The 21278-nt window shown below is 41.1% G+C and overlaps 1 protein-coding gene across 3 annotated transcripts in view; it reads right to left on the bottom strand.

Moving 5' to 3' along the window:
* LOC127045478 (sodium channel protein type 5 subunit alpha-like) overlaps positions 1-21278 on the bottom strand; it is a 365137-nt gene that overhangs the window by 253297 nt on the left and 90562 nt on the right. For all 3 annotated transcript variants that reach the window (XM_050941520.1, XM_050941519.1, XM_050941518.1), the window contains 2 exons: positions 21062-21153; positions 12882-13112 (listed from right to left, as the gene is read on the bottom strand). In XM_050941520.1, the coding sequence (XP_050797477.1) occupies positions 12882-13112; positions 21062-21153 (323 nt within the window). The remainder of the gene's footprint in view (positions 1-12881; positions 13113-21061; positions 21154-21278) is intronic.

Here is a 21278-nt window from a genome sequence, read left to right as displayed (position 1 = left end):
CCTGCACTCACCTGCAGCGGGAAGCGGAGCATCATGGCTGGGAGCTGGCGGAGTGGAGCGGGCTGGGGCCAGCCTGCTCCGCATCCCACTGCCAGTGAGTGCGGGGAGGTTGGGGAAAGGACGCACTCCGCACTCACCAGTGGTGGGAAGCGGATCGATGCAGCCGCAGCTCCAGCCGCAGCCCCAGTCCCTGCCCCAGCTGTGTCGCTGGGGGGGGCGGTTGGGGAAATGTCCCGCACTCACCTGCGTCGGGAAGCAGAGCGCCGCGGCTGGGAGCTGGTGGAGTCAAGCGGGCTGGGGCCAGGATGATCCACTTCCGCTGCTGCCAGTGAATGTGGGGGGGATCCCTTCCCTCAAGCCCCCTCCCTCAGTGACACAGCTGGGGCTGGGGCGAGGGAAGTGGAGTGGGCTGCTCCTGCCCCCCCCAAAACCCTTGAGCCACTCTGGGACTGTGGGGCCCCCAAAATTCCCCCCCTACAGCTCCTGCCTCCTAGACCCTGGAGGGGGGAAGCCCCTGACTGCCCCAGAGACCCACTGCCCCTTATACAACCCCTTGGCCCTGGCCCGGCACCCTAACATGCATGTCAGCTTTACCGAGTTGTATGCGAACCCGTGTTATATCGGGTCGCCTTATATCAGGGTAGAGGTGTTTTATGAAAACTTTTGCAAATAGTTCATTACATAATTTGCATAATTATGGCTTTCTCCCCACATTCTTTCCCATAGGCTAAAAGGGCAGCTGCTGCTGCTGCTGCATCCTACTTGCAGCTCAAGCTATGTGAGCTCAGGGAGCATGCTCAGCATAGATAAAGGTCAATGGTGCTTGCAGTCTGAAATGAGATTGGCATGTACCTCTGTAGAAAGGAGCAAGCTCATAGCAGATGGAATGTATGGAGATCTTTGCTGCCAACCCTTAACAAATCGCTACTGAGCATGTGAAAACGGTGATTTTCATGGGTTTATAACTTGGCTAAATCTGGGTGATTTTTAAACGAGGGACAGCAAAAGGCACCTCCATGATCCCAAGGCTATCCTCCAACCAAATTTCAGGTACTTGCTCCAAAGCATGAAGGTGCTAGAGTTTCTCTAATGGTTTGTTTTCTTCTGTTTTTTACATGAGCAAAACAATTTAACATGAACAAAACCAATTTTTCCCCTAACTCAAATCTTGGATACAGCTAAACCATTTTTCTTGAAATTTAAAAAAAATGTCATTTTAAAAAATCAAACTGAAGCAGAACCTACTATGGACAATGTCATCCCAATCATTTGAAGTTCTGCAAAGTTATATTTAATTGAAAACAGGACATTAACGGAAAGTATGAGGGAAACTTAATAATAGGCATCCTTCCAGTTCTTCCTATAAGGTACTTTATTCTGTTGTGGGTCTCTCCTCCCAAATCAGTACTTAAGCTTCTAATAAATTTTGTAGCTCTTCTCTACACTCCCTCCAATTTATTAATATCTCCTGGCCGAAACATGGCTTTTTCAAAATATTGGCTACTTTTCACCCTATATAGAATAGGGAGGACAGGACAAAACTACGCAAGTCTAGACAGTATTTGGTCCTGCCATGAGGGCAGGGGACTGGACTTGATGACCTCTCAAGGTCCCTTCCAGTCCTAGAGTCTATGAATCTGTAAGTGCACACTACTCCTTAATTAGAATTAGAATTTTCACAGCATAGTCTCTTAAGTAAACAAAGGCAAATTTACTGGAAAAGGTAATTTATTCCAAATTAAAATATTTAGCTGTTTATGTCAAGACCTTCAAGGCAGAACTGTGCATAAAAGCCAGCACTTACATAGGGCTGCTAGGCAAAAAGCCATGATATTTCCTGCAAAGCCAGCACTAAAAAATAAGAAAGATGGAAAGCCCTCAAGAACGTCAGTAGCTTCTGACCCACTGAAGGGAAATGAGTTAGTGTCATGTTAGTAAGCTATGTGATTTTAGAGGACAGCTTCTGTTCCCTTCTTAAAATGCCCAGCTAGCATGATGCTGTGATTCATTGTTCAACATGGAATGCATTTGCAGGGCTGGGGTCCCCACGAGAATATAGTATTCTATAGTATTGCAACTTTTTTTTATGGAAGGGACCCCCGAAATTGCTTTGCCCAAGGTCCCCTGAATCCTCTGGGTGGCCCTGTGCATTTGATGTGCAATAAATTTACTCTGACTTTGAAAAAAATAAAATACATTTGCAAAATCAGAGTAGTGTTCAACTATAATTCTTCATTGCCCAGAGTAAAGCCCTCTAGCTGGCTTTCCAGCAAAAGTTTCATAGAAGTGTCTATTATTTGGGACTGTCTGTTTTGGTCATAGGGGTGTATGCTGGCTTGTAAATTTCCCCCCTCACATATCTGTCAGCACTGAGAATTGGACGCCACCAAAATGTCCAGATCCCAAATTTAAAATATGACTCTGGAAGCATCATAATTTTGCAGCTCTGGTATACGACAAAGAAACCAATCAACAAAGAACCTTCCCTCCCAGTTCTCTCCCACCCGTTTCCCTCCCACACACCTGCTAGCATGTGATTAACCTGTAGTGATTAAAACAAACTTGTATTGCAATTTGGCTATATCACACACAGTGAAATCTCTAATAGAGAAATAGAGTTTGGAGATGAAAAACATACTGCACACAAAAGCCATGGAACACGCTGTATCAAAGGTATTGTTAGAAAAGAATGCTCAGGAATAAATGGCACTGCCAAGTAGTTCTATCGGGTTGCATATAATTATGTTCAGCTGCTTTCCTGTTGCTCTCCCTACTTCTGGGGCTTTGACTTGATTCCCCTCACATCTGCCTTCATATTTGCTGCTGCTCTCACCTCCACTTGGTACCCACTGGCTCCTCTGCAAATCCTTACGCACTACATCTCCTGATAATCTGCTTTCCCTCACTGCTTTCCATCCACTTTGTCTCCCTCTCTTCCCATCCCCCCAGTCTTTCTAGCATTCCCATCTACTGTCTCCTGCCCTCCTACCACCCAACAACCAGCACTGTTACACAAGAAACTTTCAAAGCTGCATTTTAAAAAATCATTATTAGGCGTTTTAACTGAGTCTAATTGTACCTAGTCCTGGTGTGTGCTTCAGTGGGCAGAGCACAAGAAGCCTCCCGTTTTGGACTCTCTCATGAAAGGGCCAGGTATAGCTGGGGTCCCTGAACTCTCTTAGGTGCAGGCACTTCCTCCTAGGGCACTAGCTAACCCACAGGAGATGTGCAGAGGCATGGGGGAGGCCTTTGGACAATGCATTATGAATCTCCAGGGGAAAATATGCCTCCCCAAGGTGCAGTGTCACCTGTAGCCTCCTCCCTGGGGTGATGCTGCTCCATACTGCCCTCAACACAGACCTGCATTGTACTAGTGCTATTTGGGAATCAGCAAGTTGCAGTGCCATAGAAAAGGATTTTCAAAAGCCAGTTTAAAAAGCAGCAATTTTTGTAAAATGATCATTAAAAGGAACAGCTGTGACTTTTCAGCTATTGATCAAAACCTTGCTACAGAAGGAACTTGCATTACGTCCACGCTGCTAGGGTTAACATCCTCACCCCTAATCTAGCCCCATTACAATGGTAAAGGGACTTTAAAAGCCTCAGCATCAGCTGGGGCAGGAATCCCTTGGTGCAGGCACTGTAGAAAACAGCCATAAGCCTGCCTTCAGAAGGCCTCCCCAAGGACTGGCGTAAGGGGTGTGCTGAAAGTGGGGCATGAGAGCAAGACGGGCATGTCAGAGGCAGGACTGCAGCACACAGCACTGCAGTCCATAAGTAGGGCCTTGAAAAATACGTCACAGACCGGGAAATCTGGTCTCCCCTGGGAAATCTGTTTTTGTGTGTACTTTTACTCTATACTATACAGATGTCACAGGGGAGATCAGCGTTTCACATACTGGGGGTCCCAAACCAAAAGAGTGTAATGGGGGGATCACAAAGTTATTGTAGGGGGTCTCAGTATTGCCACTCTTACTTCTACGCTGCTGCTTTCAGAGCTGGGTGGCTAGAGTGGCAGCTGCTGACTGAGAGCCCAACTCTGCGGGCAGCAGCGCAGGAGTAAGGGTGGCAATACCACACCATGCCATCCTTACTTCTGCGCTGCTGCTGGCAATGGCACTGCCTTCAGGGCTGGGCTCCTGGCCAGCAGCTGCCACTCTCTGGCCACCCAGCTTTGAAGGCAGTGCTGCTGCCAGCAGCAGCACACAAGTAAAGGTGGCAATACCGCAACCCCCCTATAACAACCTTACAAGACCCCCAAAATTCCTTTTGGGGCCAGGACCCCTACAGTTACAACATCATGAAATTTCAGATTTAAATATATGAAATCATGAAATGTACTATTTTTTAAATCCTATGACCATGAAATTGACCAAAATGGACCATGAATTTGGTAGGGCCCTACCCATAAGGCAGCCTGGGGAAGCTGAAGCAATTAGAAAGTCCTACAGCACTGTCTACATTATACTGGGGCTCTCCAGCCCCCAGTGCAGCCCAGGATTGTTAGGGTGCAAAGATTCATAGATTCTAGGACTGGAAGGGACCTCGAGAGGTCATCGAGTCCAGTCACCTGTGACTTAAAGCCACTTTATCCCTCCCCATCTCCCTCTGGCTGCAAAAAATCTCACTCTAGGTGTCCAAAAGACATCTGAACAATGATAGAAGGCCTTCATTTTTAGTCCTGGAGAGAAACTATATTAAATTAGAGTTAATGCTGAGTAAACGCCAGTGATCTCAGGCTATGTCTACACTAGCAGTTTTGTCATTGTAATCTGTGTCGCTCAGGGGTGTGAAAAAAAACACACTTACCCTGAAGGACAGAAGTTACACCGACAGATGTGCCGGTGTGGACAGTGTTATGCTAGTGGGAGATGCTCTCCCGCCAGTATAGCTACCACCGATCATTGGGGTGGTTTGAGTATGTCAACAGGAAAGCTCTCTCCCGTTAGCACAGAGGGGCTACACAGGAGATCTTACAGTGGCACAGTTGCATTGGTACAGCTGTGCTGCTGTAAGGACTCTAGTGTAGACATGGCCTAACAATGCAATTATGTTGTCCCTATCCCAAAACCAAGTGTTTCTAACCCAGGAAATTCAAAACGAAGTTTAATCATAAAAGAAATCCAAAATTATTAACGTTATGGAAACGTAAGGTGAAGGCACTCAAACAATATTAACTCTGCCCTCCAGTGATGCCACACAATAGCCAGATTATTATGATTAGCAGAATACTGTTTGTGGTCCCAGATTAAAAGAAATAGATTTTTAAAAGCATATTAGATTCCCTGTCCCCCATCATGTCACTAACAGCTCAAAAGGTGGACTCTTCCAAAATATATCTATGACTGAAAAGAAGGGGTTGGAAGAGAAAGACGTACACAACCTTCATTAGAGTGGTCACAACTACTCCCTCTATAGTAGACCATCCTGTGACTCTATGATGGTGCAGATGAGACATGAGATAGCTAGAGATCAATATGCATGCTGGATTTTAACAGTCTTTAAATAATCTCATTCCACATTTCCCAGGCTGGCTAGTCACAGCAAGCATAGCCATTAAAACTGTAGGCTGAATGAAAAAAAAAACACAAGGCATATTGAGCACCACTTGTTTAGACATATGCTTTACATCAATATGCAGCAAAATGCTTAAATATGCTGGCTAGGGCTGGAAATGTTGTTTTCTGACATATTTCACACAATGAAACTGAAAGCAAAAGCTTTAGAAGGATCAAGTGCATTTATAATTACAGACAGTGAGTGAAACCTGGAAAACCCACCCAGCTCACACTATTAAAAAAAAAGAAAAGAAAGAAAATGTTCAGACTTGTAAGTCAAAAGAATTGGAGACAGAAAACAGAGTATGAATAAAAGGTCCATTTTTGTTATAGAAGAAGGTTAACAGCAGGGTACCCTAAGACAGATAATGTTTAATATATTTATTAACAATAGGGAAAATGGGGAGAGCAGTGGGTGACAGAATTTGCAGATGCTAAAATTATTTCGGTAAATCAAATCCAGAGAAGGAACATCAGTGGGACGTAACCAAGCTAGGTGAATGGGAAACATGGTGAAAGATGGAATTCAATGTTGATAAATGCAAAGTAATATATATATATTTTTGGAGGAGAAAATCTGAAGTACTCTTATGCCATATCAGGTTCTAAAATAACAAATAGCTCAGGAAAGGGAATTGGTCATCACTGTGGCCAGCTCAGTGAAAAACTTTGTGATTAATGTGAAGCTGAAAAAAGTTGCCATCTCTAGTCAATATCATATGGATTTTTTTTAAAGTTAACACTTTTCCAGACATTTGGTTTATATACAGTTTAGCGCCAGAGGAAAGTAAAAATACTGCCATGCAAAAAGCCCTATAGCTAGTCTTGAGGAAAAGCAAGATCCCTAGAAAATTCTCTCCTGACTCACAAAAAAGGATGTCAACTACAGCACAAAACAGGACTAATACCCCTTTAACATACCCGATTTCCTATAGTTACCTGGCCAAAAGTGACTAATGACTTCAGGTATTTCAATATTTGGGTGCCCAACATGGGACACCGTATGCTCAGCACTTTCTGAAAAGCAGGCCCAAGACTTCTCCAACTGGGTATCTAAGAACTAAGGTATCCAAAATCATTAGTCACTTTTAAAGCTTTTGGTCTCTAAGGGCCAGCTTTTCAAGTGCTCAGCACCCGCAATTGGGGCCAGATTTACAAAGAGCTCAGCTCCTATTTAAGTACATAAATAAAAGCCAGATTTTCTGAAGTATTCAGTATCCAGCACCCTGTTGTTACTTATATACATTGCTACTTCTTGATTCTCCCTCTTCCATTATAAGGCCATTCCACCCATTTCACATTATTTCTGAAGAGAGAATTAAAAAAGACCTCAAACCTTAAATATGTTTTATGTTTTTACATATTGCATCTCTAAGCTGAAATCCATGTCCTTTAGTTCTAGTTTGTTCAAGAGCATCAAACAAATCAACAAGTTTAATTTTATAATAACCCATGCTTTAAATACTTCAAGTCACCTTTCATTTGTCATTTTGGAAGACTAAACAATCCCTGTTTTTTAATCTCACCTCATATCTAAGAATTTCCAATTGCATTTATCATCTTTCTTGCTCGATGCTAATCTCTCTCCAAGTTAACTACAAAGATGACTGAAATTAGATATTGTACTCCAAGTTAGCAAAAAGTCCTATGGCACCTTACAGACTAACAGATGTATTGGAGCATGAGCTTTCATGGGTAAATACATCTCCAACAAAGTGAGTATTCACCCACGAAAGCTCATGCTCCAATACGTCTGTTAGTCTATAAGGTGCCACAGGACTCTTTGCTGCTTTTACAGATCCAGACTAACACAGCTACCCCTCTAATACGTTACTCCAAGTTAGGCTAACTAGTGCTTTTAAAAGCAATATCACAAAATTCCAAGCCTTACATAATATATCCACTCAGTACTATCTGTTAGCCTCCTTTACTGTTCCTGTACAAAGGAGTGCGAATCATCAAAACATACCAATGTAGGGTTTCAAGAGACCCTGAGATGCCACCAAGACTGAGACAGGACCAAGTAAACCTAGATGATCCCTGCTAGGGGTTTGCCCAACCCATTCTTAAAAAACCTCCAGTGAAGGGGATTCCATAACTTCCTTTGGAAGCCTATTCTACAGCTTAACTACCCTTACAGTTAGAAAGGTTTTCTTAATATCTAACCTAAATCTCCCTTACTGCAGATCAAGCTCATTGCTTCTTGTCCTACCATCAGTTAACATGGAGAACAATTGACCACAGTCCTCTCTATAACAGTCCTTAACATATTTGAAGATCGAGAGTGAAGCTGAAAACATTTTTCTTTTCTCAAGATCAAACATGCCCAGTTTTTTTTTAACCCTTCCTTATAGGCCAGGCTTTCTAAATTTCTTATTTTTTTTTGTTGCTGGACTCTCTCAATTTATCCACATCTTTCCTAAAGTCTGATGCCTGGAACTGGACACAGTACTCCAGCTGAGGCCTCACCAGTGCTGAGCAGAGTGGACATCTACGTTCCATGTCTCATATACAACACTCCTGTTGATACACCACAAAATATTATCCTTTTTTGGTTAATGTTGTGGCTCCTATTCTGATAGCTGTAGCTATCTTCTCCAGCATCTCCGGAAACACTTCATCATTCTCATCCTGAAGTCAGTAAATGTTTCTATAAAGACACTTGGCTCCTTGCCCCTCAATACTTTTCCAAACTGACTCAACACTTCCTCCCATTTGTTTAAATGATTTCTGTCCGCCACTTGTAATTGAACATTACTACTCCACACTGTCTTCATTTTCCATCATTATGGAAGCACGTTAAAACCTTTAATTGGTATTACTATTTTTTACTATGTATACAGCACAGCCAAACTCTAACCCAGTCAAATCCATCACCCCACCAAGGCTGTTATTCATATAATAGGCAATATTTCCCCTGACCAAAAGAGGTATTTCCCTCATCATATTAATTATATAGCAAGTTATATTTGTACAGAGACAATTTCAATGTATGTCATTCCTGACTTTTATACACAGTGAGCCAGATTCTCATCCCTTCTCCATCCTATGTGTTTATCCAAGGATTTTATCCTGCTATCCATTACTGTAGAACCTGAGCACCTCACAGGCTTTAATGTATTTATCCTTATAATATCTCTGAGAGATAGGGAAGTATTATCCCTCTTTTTGCAGATGGAGAACTGATAGAGCCCTGGGCGGATACAATTTTATATCTACAGATGCAGATATTTGTGGATATAAATCGATATCTGCAGAGCTGAAGGGCTCCACCGGGAACCGCAGTGGCAAAAGCAGCAGCACTACTTCGGGCCGCCACTCCCAGCGCCCCATGCTGGCAGCTCCTCCAGCATGGTTGTACCATCCCCAGCCTTGCCCACTGGGGCGGGCACCAGGCTCACCAGCAGCCATTTCCAATGATGCTAGTGTGTTCAAGCAGCGTGCATGCTCCCAGACAGGAGTCCCTTCCACGCAGCCATCTGTGTCTTCTGTCTGGGGGCATGCAAGCCGCTTGAACACATGAGCACGATCTGGGACAGCTGTCGGTGAGCCTGATGCCCACCCCAGTGGGCCAGAGGAGCTGCTGGCTCCTAGGAGCAGTGGCCTGATATGCTGCTCCTTTCGCTGGTATGGTTCCCGTAGAGCCCTGCAGTTCCATGAATACTGATTTGCATCCGTGTATATAAATTTGTATCTGCACAGGGCTCTAAGAACTGAGACACAAACACAGTAACGGCCATATTTTTAAAGGCATTTAGGTGCTGAAAGATGCATCTTTCTGCATTTTTAGACATCCAAACTCCTTGAAAATTCTAGTCCTAAGAGTTCTTCCAGCAACAGAAGTTACTACATCACAGGCCCTGGTTCTCACGGGAGACTTCAATCACCCTGATATCTGCTGGGAGAGCAATACAGCGGTGCACAGACAATCCAAGAAGTTTTTGGAAAATGTAGGGGACAATTTCCTGGTGCAAGTGCTAGAGGAACCAACTAGGGGCAGAGCTCTTCTTGACCTGCTGCTCACAAACAGGGAAGAATTAGTAGGTGAAGCAGAAGTGGATGGGAACCTGGGAGGCAGTGACCATCAGATGGTCAAGTTCAGGATCCTGACACAAGGAAGAAGGGAGAGCAGCTGAATATGGACCTTGGACTTCAGAAAAGCAGGCTTTGACTCCTCGGGGGGAACTGATGGGCAGGATCCCCTGGGAGAATAATAGGAGACGGAAAGGAGTTCAGGAGAGCTGACTGTATTTTAAAGAATCCTTATTGAGGTTGCAGGAACAAACCATCCTGATGTGTAGAAACAATAGTAAATATGGCAGGTGACCAGCTTGGCTTAACAGTGAAATCCTTGCTGATCTTAAACACTAAAAGGAAGCTTACAAGAAGTGGAAGACTGGACAAATGACCAGAGGAGTATAAAAATATTGCTCAGGCATGCAAGAGTGAAATCAGGAAGGCCAAATCACACTTGGATTTGCAGCTAGCAAGAGATGTTAAGAGTAACCAGAAGGGTTTCTTCAGATATGTTAGCAACAAGAAGAAAGTCAAGGAAAGTGTGAGCCCCTTGCTGAATGAGGGAGGCAACCTAGTGATAGAGGATGTGGAAAAAGCTAATGTACTCAATGCTTTTTTTGCCTCCGTCTTCATGAACAAGGTCAGCTCCCAGACTACTGCACTGGGCAGCACAGCATGGTGAGGAGATGACCAGCTCTGTGTGGAGAAAGAAGTGGTTCAGGACTATTTAGAAAAGCTGGACAAGCACCAGTCCCTGGGGCCAGATGCACTGCATTTGAAGGTGCTAAAGGAGTTGGCGGATGTGATTGTAGAGCAATTGGCCATAATCTTTGAAAACTCATGGTGATCGGGGAAGGTCCTGGATAACTGGAAAAAGGCTAATGTAGTGCCCATCTTTAAAAAAGGGAAGAAGGAGGATCCAGGGAACTACAGGCCAGTCGGGCCTCATCTCAGTCCCTGGAAAAATCATGGAACAGGTCCCCAAGGAATCAATTCTGAAGCACTTAGAGGAGAGGAAAATGATCAGGAACAGTCAGCATGGATTCACCAAGGTCAAGTCATGTCTGACTAACCTAATTGCCTTCTATGATGAAACAACTGGCTCTGTGTATGAGGGGAAAGTAGTGGACGTGCTATTCCTTGGTTTTAGCAAAGCTTTTGATATGGTCTCCCACTGTATTCTTGCCACCAAGTTAAAGAAGTATGGGCTGGATGAATTGACTATAAGGTGGATAGAAAGCTGGCTAGATCGTCGGGCTCAACGGCTAGTGATCAATGGCTCCATGTCTAGTTGGCAGCCAGTATCAAGCAGAGTGCCCCAGGGTTGGTCCTGGGCCCAGTTTTGTTCAATATCTTCATTAATGATCTGGAGGATGGTGTGGACTGCACCCTCAGCAAGTTTGCAGATGACACTAAACTGGGAGGAGTGGTAGATACGCTGGAGGGTAGGGATAGGATACAGAGGGATCTAGACAAATTAGAGGACTGGGCAAAAAGAAATCTGATGAGGTTCAACAAGGACAAGTGCAGAGTCCTGCACTTAGGAAGGAAGAATCCCATACACTGCTAGAGACTAGGGACCGAATGGCTAGGCAGCAGTTCTGCAGAAAAGGACCTAGGGGTTACAGTGGATGAGAAGCTGGAGATGAGTCAACAGTGTTCACTTGTTGCCAAGAAGTTTAATGGCATTTTGGGCTGTATAAATAGGGGCACTGCCAGCAGATCGAGGGACGTGATCATTCCTCTCTATTCGACATTGGTGAGGCCTCACCTGGAGTACTGTGTCCAGTTTTGGGCCCCACATTACAAGAAGGATGTGGAAAAATTGGAAAGAGTACTGGAGAGGGGAACAAATACGATTAGGGGGCTGGAGCACATGACTTATGAAGAGAGGCTGAGGGAACTGGGATTGTTTAGTCTGTAGAAGAGAAGAATGAGGGGGGATTTGATAGCTGCTTTCAACTAGCTGAAAGGGGGTTCCAAAGAGGATGGATCTAGACTGTTTTCAGTGGTAGCAGATGACAGAACAAGGAGCAATGGTCTCAAGTTGCAGTGGGGGAGGTTTAGGTTGGCTGTTAGGAAAAACTCTTTCACTAGGAGGGTGGTGAAGCACTGGAATGGGATACCTAGGGAGGTGGTGGAATCTCCTTCCTTAGAGGTTTTTAAGGTCAGGCTTGACAAGCCTTGGCTGGGATGACTTAGCTAGGGATTGGTCCTGCTTTGAGCAGGGGGTTGGTCTAGATGACCTTTTGAGGTCCCTTCCAACCCTGATATTCTATGATTCTGTGATTTACCCCAGGTCACATAAGAAGTCTGTGGTAGAGCAGAGAACTGAACTCAAATCTCCTGAATTGCAGGCAAGTGTCCTAATCACTAGGGTGCCCTTCCTCTCAAAATAACCACTGGAGTGTCCTTTCTCTCAAAATAAATAAAGTAACAAAATACTCACAGATTTCACCTTTCATACATTAGCCATGAGTCACATCTGTCATGCTGCTATTATTTACCTTTCCTCAGCAGCATCATTAAATTATTTAGGGCTTGAACCAATGCTCACTGAAATTGATGAGAATCTTCTATTGACTTCCATGGGCTTTGGATCAGGCCTTTTGCCAATAGCAGAGTCATTCATTCTGACTAGGAAGTTTATTTACATGAAAGGCAATTTTTAAAATTTTAATACAGGAGTTGTGTTAACATATTTTTACTTGTAATTCAAAGAAAAGCAGCCTGTAGATTGTTTAGAAATGCTCTGACATAGAAAGCAAACCTTCTGGTAATGTGATCACAGCACCAGATAATGCAATACTGCCAACTCCATATAGGGAGTTAAATCTCCCCAAATCATGAGATTTTTAATATTAATCAAAGGTTGCATTCATTTTATTTGCCTTTTGGTTTTTGAGTCTTTAGGAGTCACATTTTCAAGCTTTTCCCACTAACTATGTAAGACTCAAAAAATAAAAAAGTCTCAACAAATGGCAACACTGCAATGAGTAAAAAGAACAGGAGTACTTGTGGCACCTTGCTGATACAGACTAACATGCCTGCTACTCTGAAAACTGCAATAAATGTTTCAGTCATTATCACATGAGCCTACGAAGTGCCAACTGGTAGCACTGCTTCCAACAATGCAGTAAAAATATGGTGGCACATCTGGAGCTTCCCAAACCACTGGCCCATTCTTCTGGGAGAGGAGTTCGGTCCATTCATATTTTTGGCAGTAATTGGTTTGTACATAGGTTTTGATTATCATAATGCAAAGAGACAGATAACTAACTTAAAAGGTTAAAGAGAAGAGTTTACCTGGATCATTAAGAAAATCATCCAAGGAATTCCACTTCTGAATGCCTGAATAAGGTGTGCCATTGGTGGAGTTAAATTCGGTGTAGTTCCTGACACACTTATGTCTCAAATTGCCCATAAAGAGCTGGAGGCCTATAAGGGCAAAGACACTCAAGCAGAAAACGGTCAGGATCATCACATCAGCAAGTTTCTTAACAGACTGGATCAGTGCACCTACGATGGTCTTCAGTCCTAGGGAGATAAAAGCCAAGAGTTTATAGACTTAGAAGCAGGAACAAAGGTGTAGTTAATTCCTTTTGAGAGCTGAAACTCTGCACAGAAGCTACAGTGCCTAATCAAAGGGTCTATATTACATATTTGGAAACTGATGGCACAAACAGGCAGAAGTGATTAATCTGAAAACGTAGTTTGGGCCTAATATTTTGGACAAATTTCTTCCTATTTATGTTTGTTCTACCTATTATTTTTAAATGAAATTTTTAAATGAAAAAGCCCTTAAAAACAAAGAGAAACATATTTGATTGAACTAAAAGGCAAGGAGTGAGACATAAAACTGATCATATATAAAATAAAACTGCATAGATGGTATGTAATATTTCAAGTGCATATTCTATGTAAGAGTAAACATATTAAAGATTTAGGTAACTGATTTGTCAACAGCATGCTCAAAGTTTCAAAAGTACCTAAGTGATTAGAGCCTAAGTCCCACAGACTTTTGAAAATTGGATTTCGGAGTCTAGGTCACTAGGAACTTTTGAAAATTTTATCACTTGTGATCACATGAAGAAGCATGTGTGTACTGCTTTATGTCTGAACACTTTATGTAATAAGGCCAAATCCTGCTTGCCTTACTCAGGCAAATAGTCCCATTAACTTCAACTAGTTTGTATAAAATGAGGTGAATGTGAACCTTAGTGTGAGATAAGATATGGAGATATTTGAATGCTACATTATGTAAACAGCACCAAGGAAGATTTATTCCTTTTTAAAAGCCCTCTTATTCATCATAAATATCTAGTAGGACTTCCAGAGCAATTGCATGCCAGTAGCAGCTATGTTTTTTAATTAACATTCATTTTTAATGAATATTCAGTTACCAGTAACTAATGCTTCTGGTCCTTAATAACACTAATATGGTAGCATTAAAAGGAATTAAGTTAAAAGAAAACAAATGCAAAAGAAAGCAGGTGACTTTTTTTTAATGGGACATATTCATAATGAGTTGACCTGCCCACTGAACATCATCATACATATTAGGGCTTGATTCCAAGGAATTTCAACCCATAGCACTAACCAGTCATGAAAGTTGGATTAGAGCTATATGGGCAAAAAAAAAATAAATTTAAAAAAATAAATAAAATCAAAAAATAGTTTAAAAAAAACCAAAGCAAAAAAGAAAACACACAAGGGTTTGTAAGAAAGCAAAAAATTTTTTTGTTCTCTCTTCAAACTTGTTTCACAAACAAAAGGAAATTGCTGTTTCTAAAGCTGGTTGAAATCTCAGCATGGCCAATGGATCTTGCAGTACATAGATCCACAAGCGTAAACAAATTACACTCCTGTGCAGGGTATAACTGTTAACATAGGCCATTAAGTGTATTAATGGAAGTGGAATGGCCATGCAGCCACTACATACTGAACTACTAGGCTGTAGGAAGGCCATGTTTCCCTCCCAGCCTCTCTTGGATCCCCCGTGCCAAGCCAGTTTGTGCCATCGTGGGACAGAAAGGGCTGCAACATTTGCCCCTCTGCACACTGGCTTAAAAGAAAAAAAAAGTTGTGTAGAACAAACACTATCCAAGAGCAGATTTTCAAAAGAGCTCAGGGCCAGAGTTTCAAGTGCTCAGCACCCACAACACAGCCGTTTTCAAAAGTGCTCCCCTTTTATTTAGGCACCTACATAAGAGCCAGATTTTTGAGTGCTCTGAGCTCTTCTGGAAATCTGGCCACTTACTTTGGTGCCTAAATGGAAGTGAAGCTCTTCTGATAATGTTCATTTGGGGCCAGATTAACAAATCAAGAATCAATAGGTCTCCCAATGCGAGAATGTATTCTCCCTTTCTGCAGATCTACAAAATGTTTGGTTACAGCCCAAATCTGCGGGTTTTCTTCAGGCAACACTCTCACACAAGTCCATGGAGCAGAGTGGGTATAAAGAAAAACAGGATCAGCCTGTTAATGGTTTTAAATTGAACAGTAACAAAACAACCAGTGAGGAAAATCAGTTGTAAATACATTAGAGTAGTTTTTCTAATTGTTTTCTATCTAACTCACCAACATGCTTTGTTTGAGCTTTCATCACTGGCCGCTCTTTACATATACTGCCATTTGCCTTTTTGTAGTTGCTCAAACTTGGGATGTACAACTAAGAATTGGATTTTAGAGGGGAGCTCTAACTCTAGAGCTAACCCAGAAAATCTAATCCCATACACTTTCCCCTCAGTAATCCATGTGAAAGTCCTGCAGGACATCCACTTTATCAATATGAATTCAAACTCAGAGTTTCCATCTGTATTACTCTAGTGTAGTGATAACACTAGTTAACTTGCCAGATGCCTTGATATCTTTTGGCACATCACAAGGTATCTCATACAGAAATTTAGTGTTGTGTATATCCCAACCACTACGTGCCAATTAGCGACTTGAATCTGCAAACCCTTACTCACATGAGAAAGAAGAATGGAACTCCTTGCATGAGCAAGGACAATATTAGGACCCAACCCTGAGAATATTTATTTACACAGGTAAGATTATATACAACATGAGGAAAGGTTTGCAATTTCAGGACCCACTGCTGTTAATGTTAAGGTTAATTTCTGAAACTTACTCTATCAGTTTAGTTACTACGGTTTTAAATGGAATGATTATCCTCCAGTGTTCATTTTATATGTTTAATCTGTGCAGAGACCAGGGAACTCCATTTTAGGAAGTTTTTCATTTTATTTATTCATGGGTTTTTTTTTTAGAACTTACACGACTATGAGCAATTTAGTGGAAAGTGCCTTAGTAATAAAATTATAACTATTGATTAAAAATAAATTACTCTTATTTCACTATTACTGGTGTATTGTACTGGGTAAAACCATAAGGGAACTCGGAATATTTCTGGCAGGATCACTGTATTTTTGTCACATCTTACAAAATCAAGATGTGGCCAGAAAAGTAACTGTCATTCTCATAGTCACTTGGCGTGTGCATCACTATTTAAGTCACCACTAGCCAAAACGCTATGTACTGGTGCTATGAGGGCTGTGTCAATAGGAATTGAGGGCCACTCAGAACCTTGCTGCAGGTGCTTTGCATTTCCCTGTCTCCCTGTTTTCTTTTGTTTTTTTCTAAAAAGGTAATTGCTAGATGTATTCAAATTTAGATCACTATTAAATCTTCTATGGAACTAATCCTCCTTTGAAATAATGCCAATGAGAACACTGCAGTACAGCTTAATAGAATATACTATTTATAGAGCATTAAAGGCATTTATTTAACTCTTGCAGGTCAAGCACCAAACTTGGCAGCATGCAGCAGAAAGTCTTAAGGCCTGATCCAAAACTCATTGAAGTCAGAAGTCAATTCACATTAATGGACCTTGGATCAGGTCCTTACAGATTAATTAATTAAATATTCTTCTGAATGACTAAATTCTTTCCATACTTTTATGGCCAAATCCTGTTTTTCTTTCTCACATGGGTAGAGCCACTAAGTTCAGATGCTATGGTGTACCTAGATAGAGGAAGTAAACAAGCTGGATTTGGCCCAAAACATTACTATTAATAGTAGCAGAGGTTAACACATTAGAACATCACCAGAGATTAATGAAATAATAAGTATTCAAAAGCAAATTGCAAACCATAAAAAAATGCAAGCAACACCAAACAGTGAAAAACAGTCACATCCCCGAAAACCATCTATTCCTCCTATGAAATTTAATAGATTATTAGCATTATTGAGTATGTCATCCACACCAGATGTTGGCAATCACTTACTATACATCAGACACTTTCATGCATATTCCGGGAAAAAGAAACGAAAAGAAAAACAAAACCACCGAGTGTGAGTTGCATGATGATTGCTATCACTTCGTCTATTCTCATCTCCTGACATATGCATAGTTGTCATTACTGTCTCTCTGAGTTACGTGTATGTAGCAAGAAAAGAACACACTCCAATGAGTGTATTACGTTATTAGCCACAGACACACGCTGCAGCTAACAGGTTTTTATTACCTTGGAAAATGTATAGGACTGTCAGTGTTTCTGCAGATCATCTCTCAATGAGAAGAGTATAATTATTTTCCAGGCTTATCTTATATAAAGACATAAACATGTAACATATGTTTGCCACCTCCAAGTTTGATTGCTGCCCTCCAGGAGCTTCCCACTGGCTGCCTGCTTCTTGAGTGGAGTATGTTGCTACTACAAAGATGAAATTCAGCGTTATGGAGAGGGCCAAAACAAGACCTCCCGTAACATGTCTTTAAAGTGGGGCTTAAATGGAACATAAGTGGGATTTAAGTGGTGCTTAGGGTCTTTTGCTGTCACTCCACACATAGGTAAATTTCATGCATAAGATCTGAAGACTTGTGCTCTGAGCTCTGCCTATAAATTCAGTTCCGAATGATAACCAAAGTGTTATTTACAGTATTTAAGGACCCTTTCCAATTCCCAAAGTCAATCAAAGACTCATGCTAACTTCAATGGGAGCTGGATCAGGCCCCAAAGACCTTGAACTTATTTACCTCTGACACCACTTCTCCCTCACATCTCATCATTGAAGCTGAGATGCTACTGTTGGCAGTGTTTGTACTGAAGGCTCTGCTGTTCATCCTCTGTAGTTGAGGGTTCCTGCTAATGAAGCTTGCTCCTGCTGACAGTGTACCACAGCCTGAGATTGGCCATTTTCAATGAATATGTTTAATTTATTTTATTTATTAGTTATTATCAATGACTGGAGGGATTTCTCTGCACATAAAGTGCATGATATGAAGTCCACTGCAGTTGATGGAAAGATTTCCATTGACTTCAGTGAGATTTAGGTCAGGTCCAACATGGGGCATTGATGGGTATTATTGAGTTGCCCAGTGGGCTGGCTCAAGAATTTTAGGATTAAATTTTAAAATTAAATGGACAATGTCTAGTTGCCATGACTATAAGTGATATTCAAAGTTCTAATTAATAAATAAAATCACCTACATTAAGGGGCTTTATTCCAAAGTGAAGCATCTGAAGTTGATGGATATATATGAGGAAATCAGAGACAAGGGATTTTTTTTTTAAATGGCACTTGAATTTATGTAATGTAGACAGATTGGGCCAGATTCTCAGCTAGTATAAATGTAAATGGCATAATATTACTGGAATCTAATGAAAAGGTGATTTAACTCAATGGATCCTTTGACTTCAGTGGGTCTGCTCCAGTTAGGCACATACTTAAGGGTGTGATTTTCAATAGCACTAAACATTAAACTAACTGCTCCCACTGAAGTCAATGGTAAAACTGTCATTGTTTCAGTAAAGCAGAGTTAAGCTAATGCTGAGTATTTTTGAAAATCAGCCCCTGAGCACTTTGCTGGGTGGAAGCCTTATATCAGCTTAGGATCTGGTCCATTATTTCAGGAAAGCAATTTCCCCAAGCTCACAAATTTCAGGTATTTCCGTTAATAAATAACCAGATGATGCTAAAATGTGATTGGAAATCACCTCAGGTCTTTGCAAAAGAGAGTGAATTCCAGCAATCACCCTCCTTATCTGAGAAATAACAAAGGCATCAAAAATACAATGCAGTCCAAGAATGGCATTTAAGATATTACTTTTCATCATTTTTCATTTTAAAATCAACTATGTGGTAATATTTCATCTCAGCAAAATCCTATATTATTATTAAAGACCCAAACTGAGCTCCAAAATAGACTTCTAAGAATCCCTAAATATTTCTTTAAAAAGGATAACTCACCTGAAATTATCTACTAGCATGAGAGCGCTCATGCATCTCTGTTTTACTAGCAATTAAATAGATGCCCAATCATTCATATCTCTCTATTCGTGTAATTTTACATTCTCAAACACAGGTAATCTTGATGGTAAAATCCAAGGGCCAAATTCCCAGCTGGAAAAACTCCATGGAGTTATGTCAGCAAAGTATTCGGCCCCTAGTATCATGATATTAAAATAGTTATAAGAAAGTTAGCTGAATCTACATCCAAAGGATGAAAAGAGAGAACATGTGTTACTGCATATTGCACTAATAAATTATATTTGATATCTTCTTTCACCAACAAATGGCTCAATCAGGTATTTAATAATACAGACAGGTTTGGGTGTATTTTAAATAATATCTTGTACTCTTCCTCTTCTCATTACAAAATAGATTCTATTTATTGTCTGAAGTCCAAACAAGCTTCAGCTCACTTTCTGATTTCTTAAGACATCACAGAATTATCACACATAGCTCAGCAAAATTGGTAGGCTGTGCTCTGAAGAGGTTCAGGATTGAAGACAAGATGGAAACTGAAAGGCATCCTGTGGTGATGACTGTCCCTCCAGGTTAGTCTTCAAATTACTGGCAAAAGAGAGAGAGCTCTTTTGTTGTTAGGTTTTTTTGTTGTTTGTTTTTTTTTTTGCTTAGCTATTACAGCCTTATGTGATCTGTAAACCATGGAGCTCGGCTTGCAGTTAAACCACAGCTTTCCCCAGCAGAAACATTTTCACAGTGAACACCCTAATTGTAAAAGATCTTAACAAAGCTTTTCGGCTTGTTTGGGTTTACCCTTCCAGGATGACAAATAAAATACAAAACAGAAATGCTACAGGTTTTCAGAAGCCTCAGACCTCTTAAACTACTCAATGAAGGCCAGGTGTTACCACCTTTCCTCACACTGAGTATTAGCTTACTTTGCAAGTAGCTCCACTGACTTTAATGACACTAAGACTGGAGTTAGGCACTACTCAGCATGCGTAAGATTTGCAGAATCTGGCTTTAATTGTACAAGGTGTGTTCTTAAAATGTGTGCATCCCAACCACAGTATTTATGCCTACATTTGAAGCTCTATGTGGCTGTTGGTTATCACAGCTGATAACATGCATGACCACACATACTTAAGCTAGGTCATTTATTTTGATTTTAGTGTCATAGTGCAAGTGTTTACAGTCTCCTGGGTTGAAAAATTTCATTACACTTAAATGACTGTGCTTGATTTTGAGCAGTCTTCTTAATTTTTCAAATATATTTAATCATGTAATTGCCAACATCTGTTCAGGATAATCATCAACAGGATCTACCATGCACGGTTTTTGCGATCTTCTCTACCTTGCCATGCAGGTTGTATATTTTAAACACTGAGGCTGAATGAGACCTGCCCATAGATAACACTTGGCAAGAATGTATTTCCATGGAGCTAGCTCTGAAATGGGCTCATCTCTGAATAAATCACTAATTTGAAATTATTATTAATCACAGTAAGTAATAACAGCTAAAAATGGGATCAAAGAGTTTTTGATTAAAACAACGCTATGGGAAAAGGGGTTAATTCACTAATGGAACTGTGTCAAAACACTGACTCTCTTTGGGATTGTTTCATTGAAAATGTGAAATATCAATTGGGAGAGATCCTGTCTCCACTGAAGTCAATGCCAAAATTCACACTGACTTTAACAGGACCAGAATTTCAGCCAAGGTTGCTATCCAACATAAACAAGACAGCACCAGAAGAATTAAGGCATCTATGTTTCCAGCCATAAAATGAGTTCAGTTTTTAGCACAAACTTTGACTTGTCTGCAAAGGCACTTGGAAGTTCTAATAAATATATTTGAGGCCATCATTTATTCTTTCATTTTTAATATAAAAATCTGAAGATGTTAATGGAGCTTCGTTGCCATTTTCATATGGTTCATGAATGAGTACCTTACGGATATGATTAACGATGCACTGCATAGAAAAGCTTATTATACAGTAGTACTCGTTTTAGTGAGCTTTGTCATTTTGGAAACAATTGTGATTCATTTTGCCCACAAAGCAGTATTGAAAAACATATGAAAAACGTCTTCTATTGACAGGTCACATTCCCTACATTCATCCATTCCCAATCAGTATCTATTATATTAAGTCATTTCTATTCACTGTATTTGCTACTGGAAATGGCATGTAGGCTTTAACTGCAGCCTGAGTGTTTAACCTGATTTTCACCTGAAATGACTGAGATTGTTTTCAGCGCCCGAAGTACTCTGAACGTTCGTAAGGCTGAGACATTGCCCAGGTCCACAAATTCAGTTATGTATCTGTAACAAGGGAAAGTCACACACAGACAATGACAAAACGCCAGCAAAAAACAACAGTCAAGGGGACAAGGAGAGACAGAGAGAGAATCACTTGTAGCTGAGCGCCAATATGCAAGGATCAGGGC

This window comes from Gopherus flavomarginatus, chromosome 2, assembly GCF_025201925.1.
Source record: "Gopherus flavomarginatus isolate rGopFla2 chromosome 2, rGopFla2.mat.asm, whole genome shotgun sequence".
In the NCBI taxonomy this organism is placed as follows: Eukaryota; Metazoa; Chordata; order Testudines; family Testudinidae; genus Gopherus; species Gopherus flavomarginatus.
The sequence above is the reverse complement of the archived record's forward strand: the minus strand, read 5'-3'. Positions and strand labels throughout refer to the sequence as shown.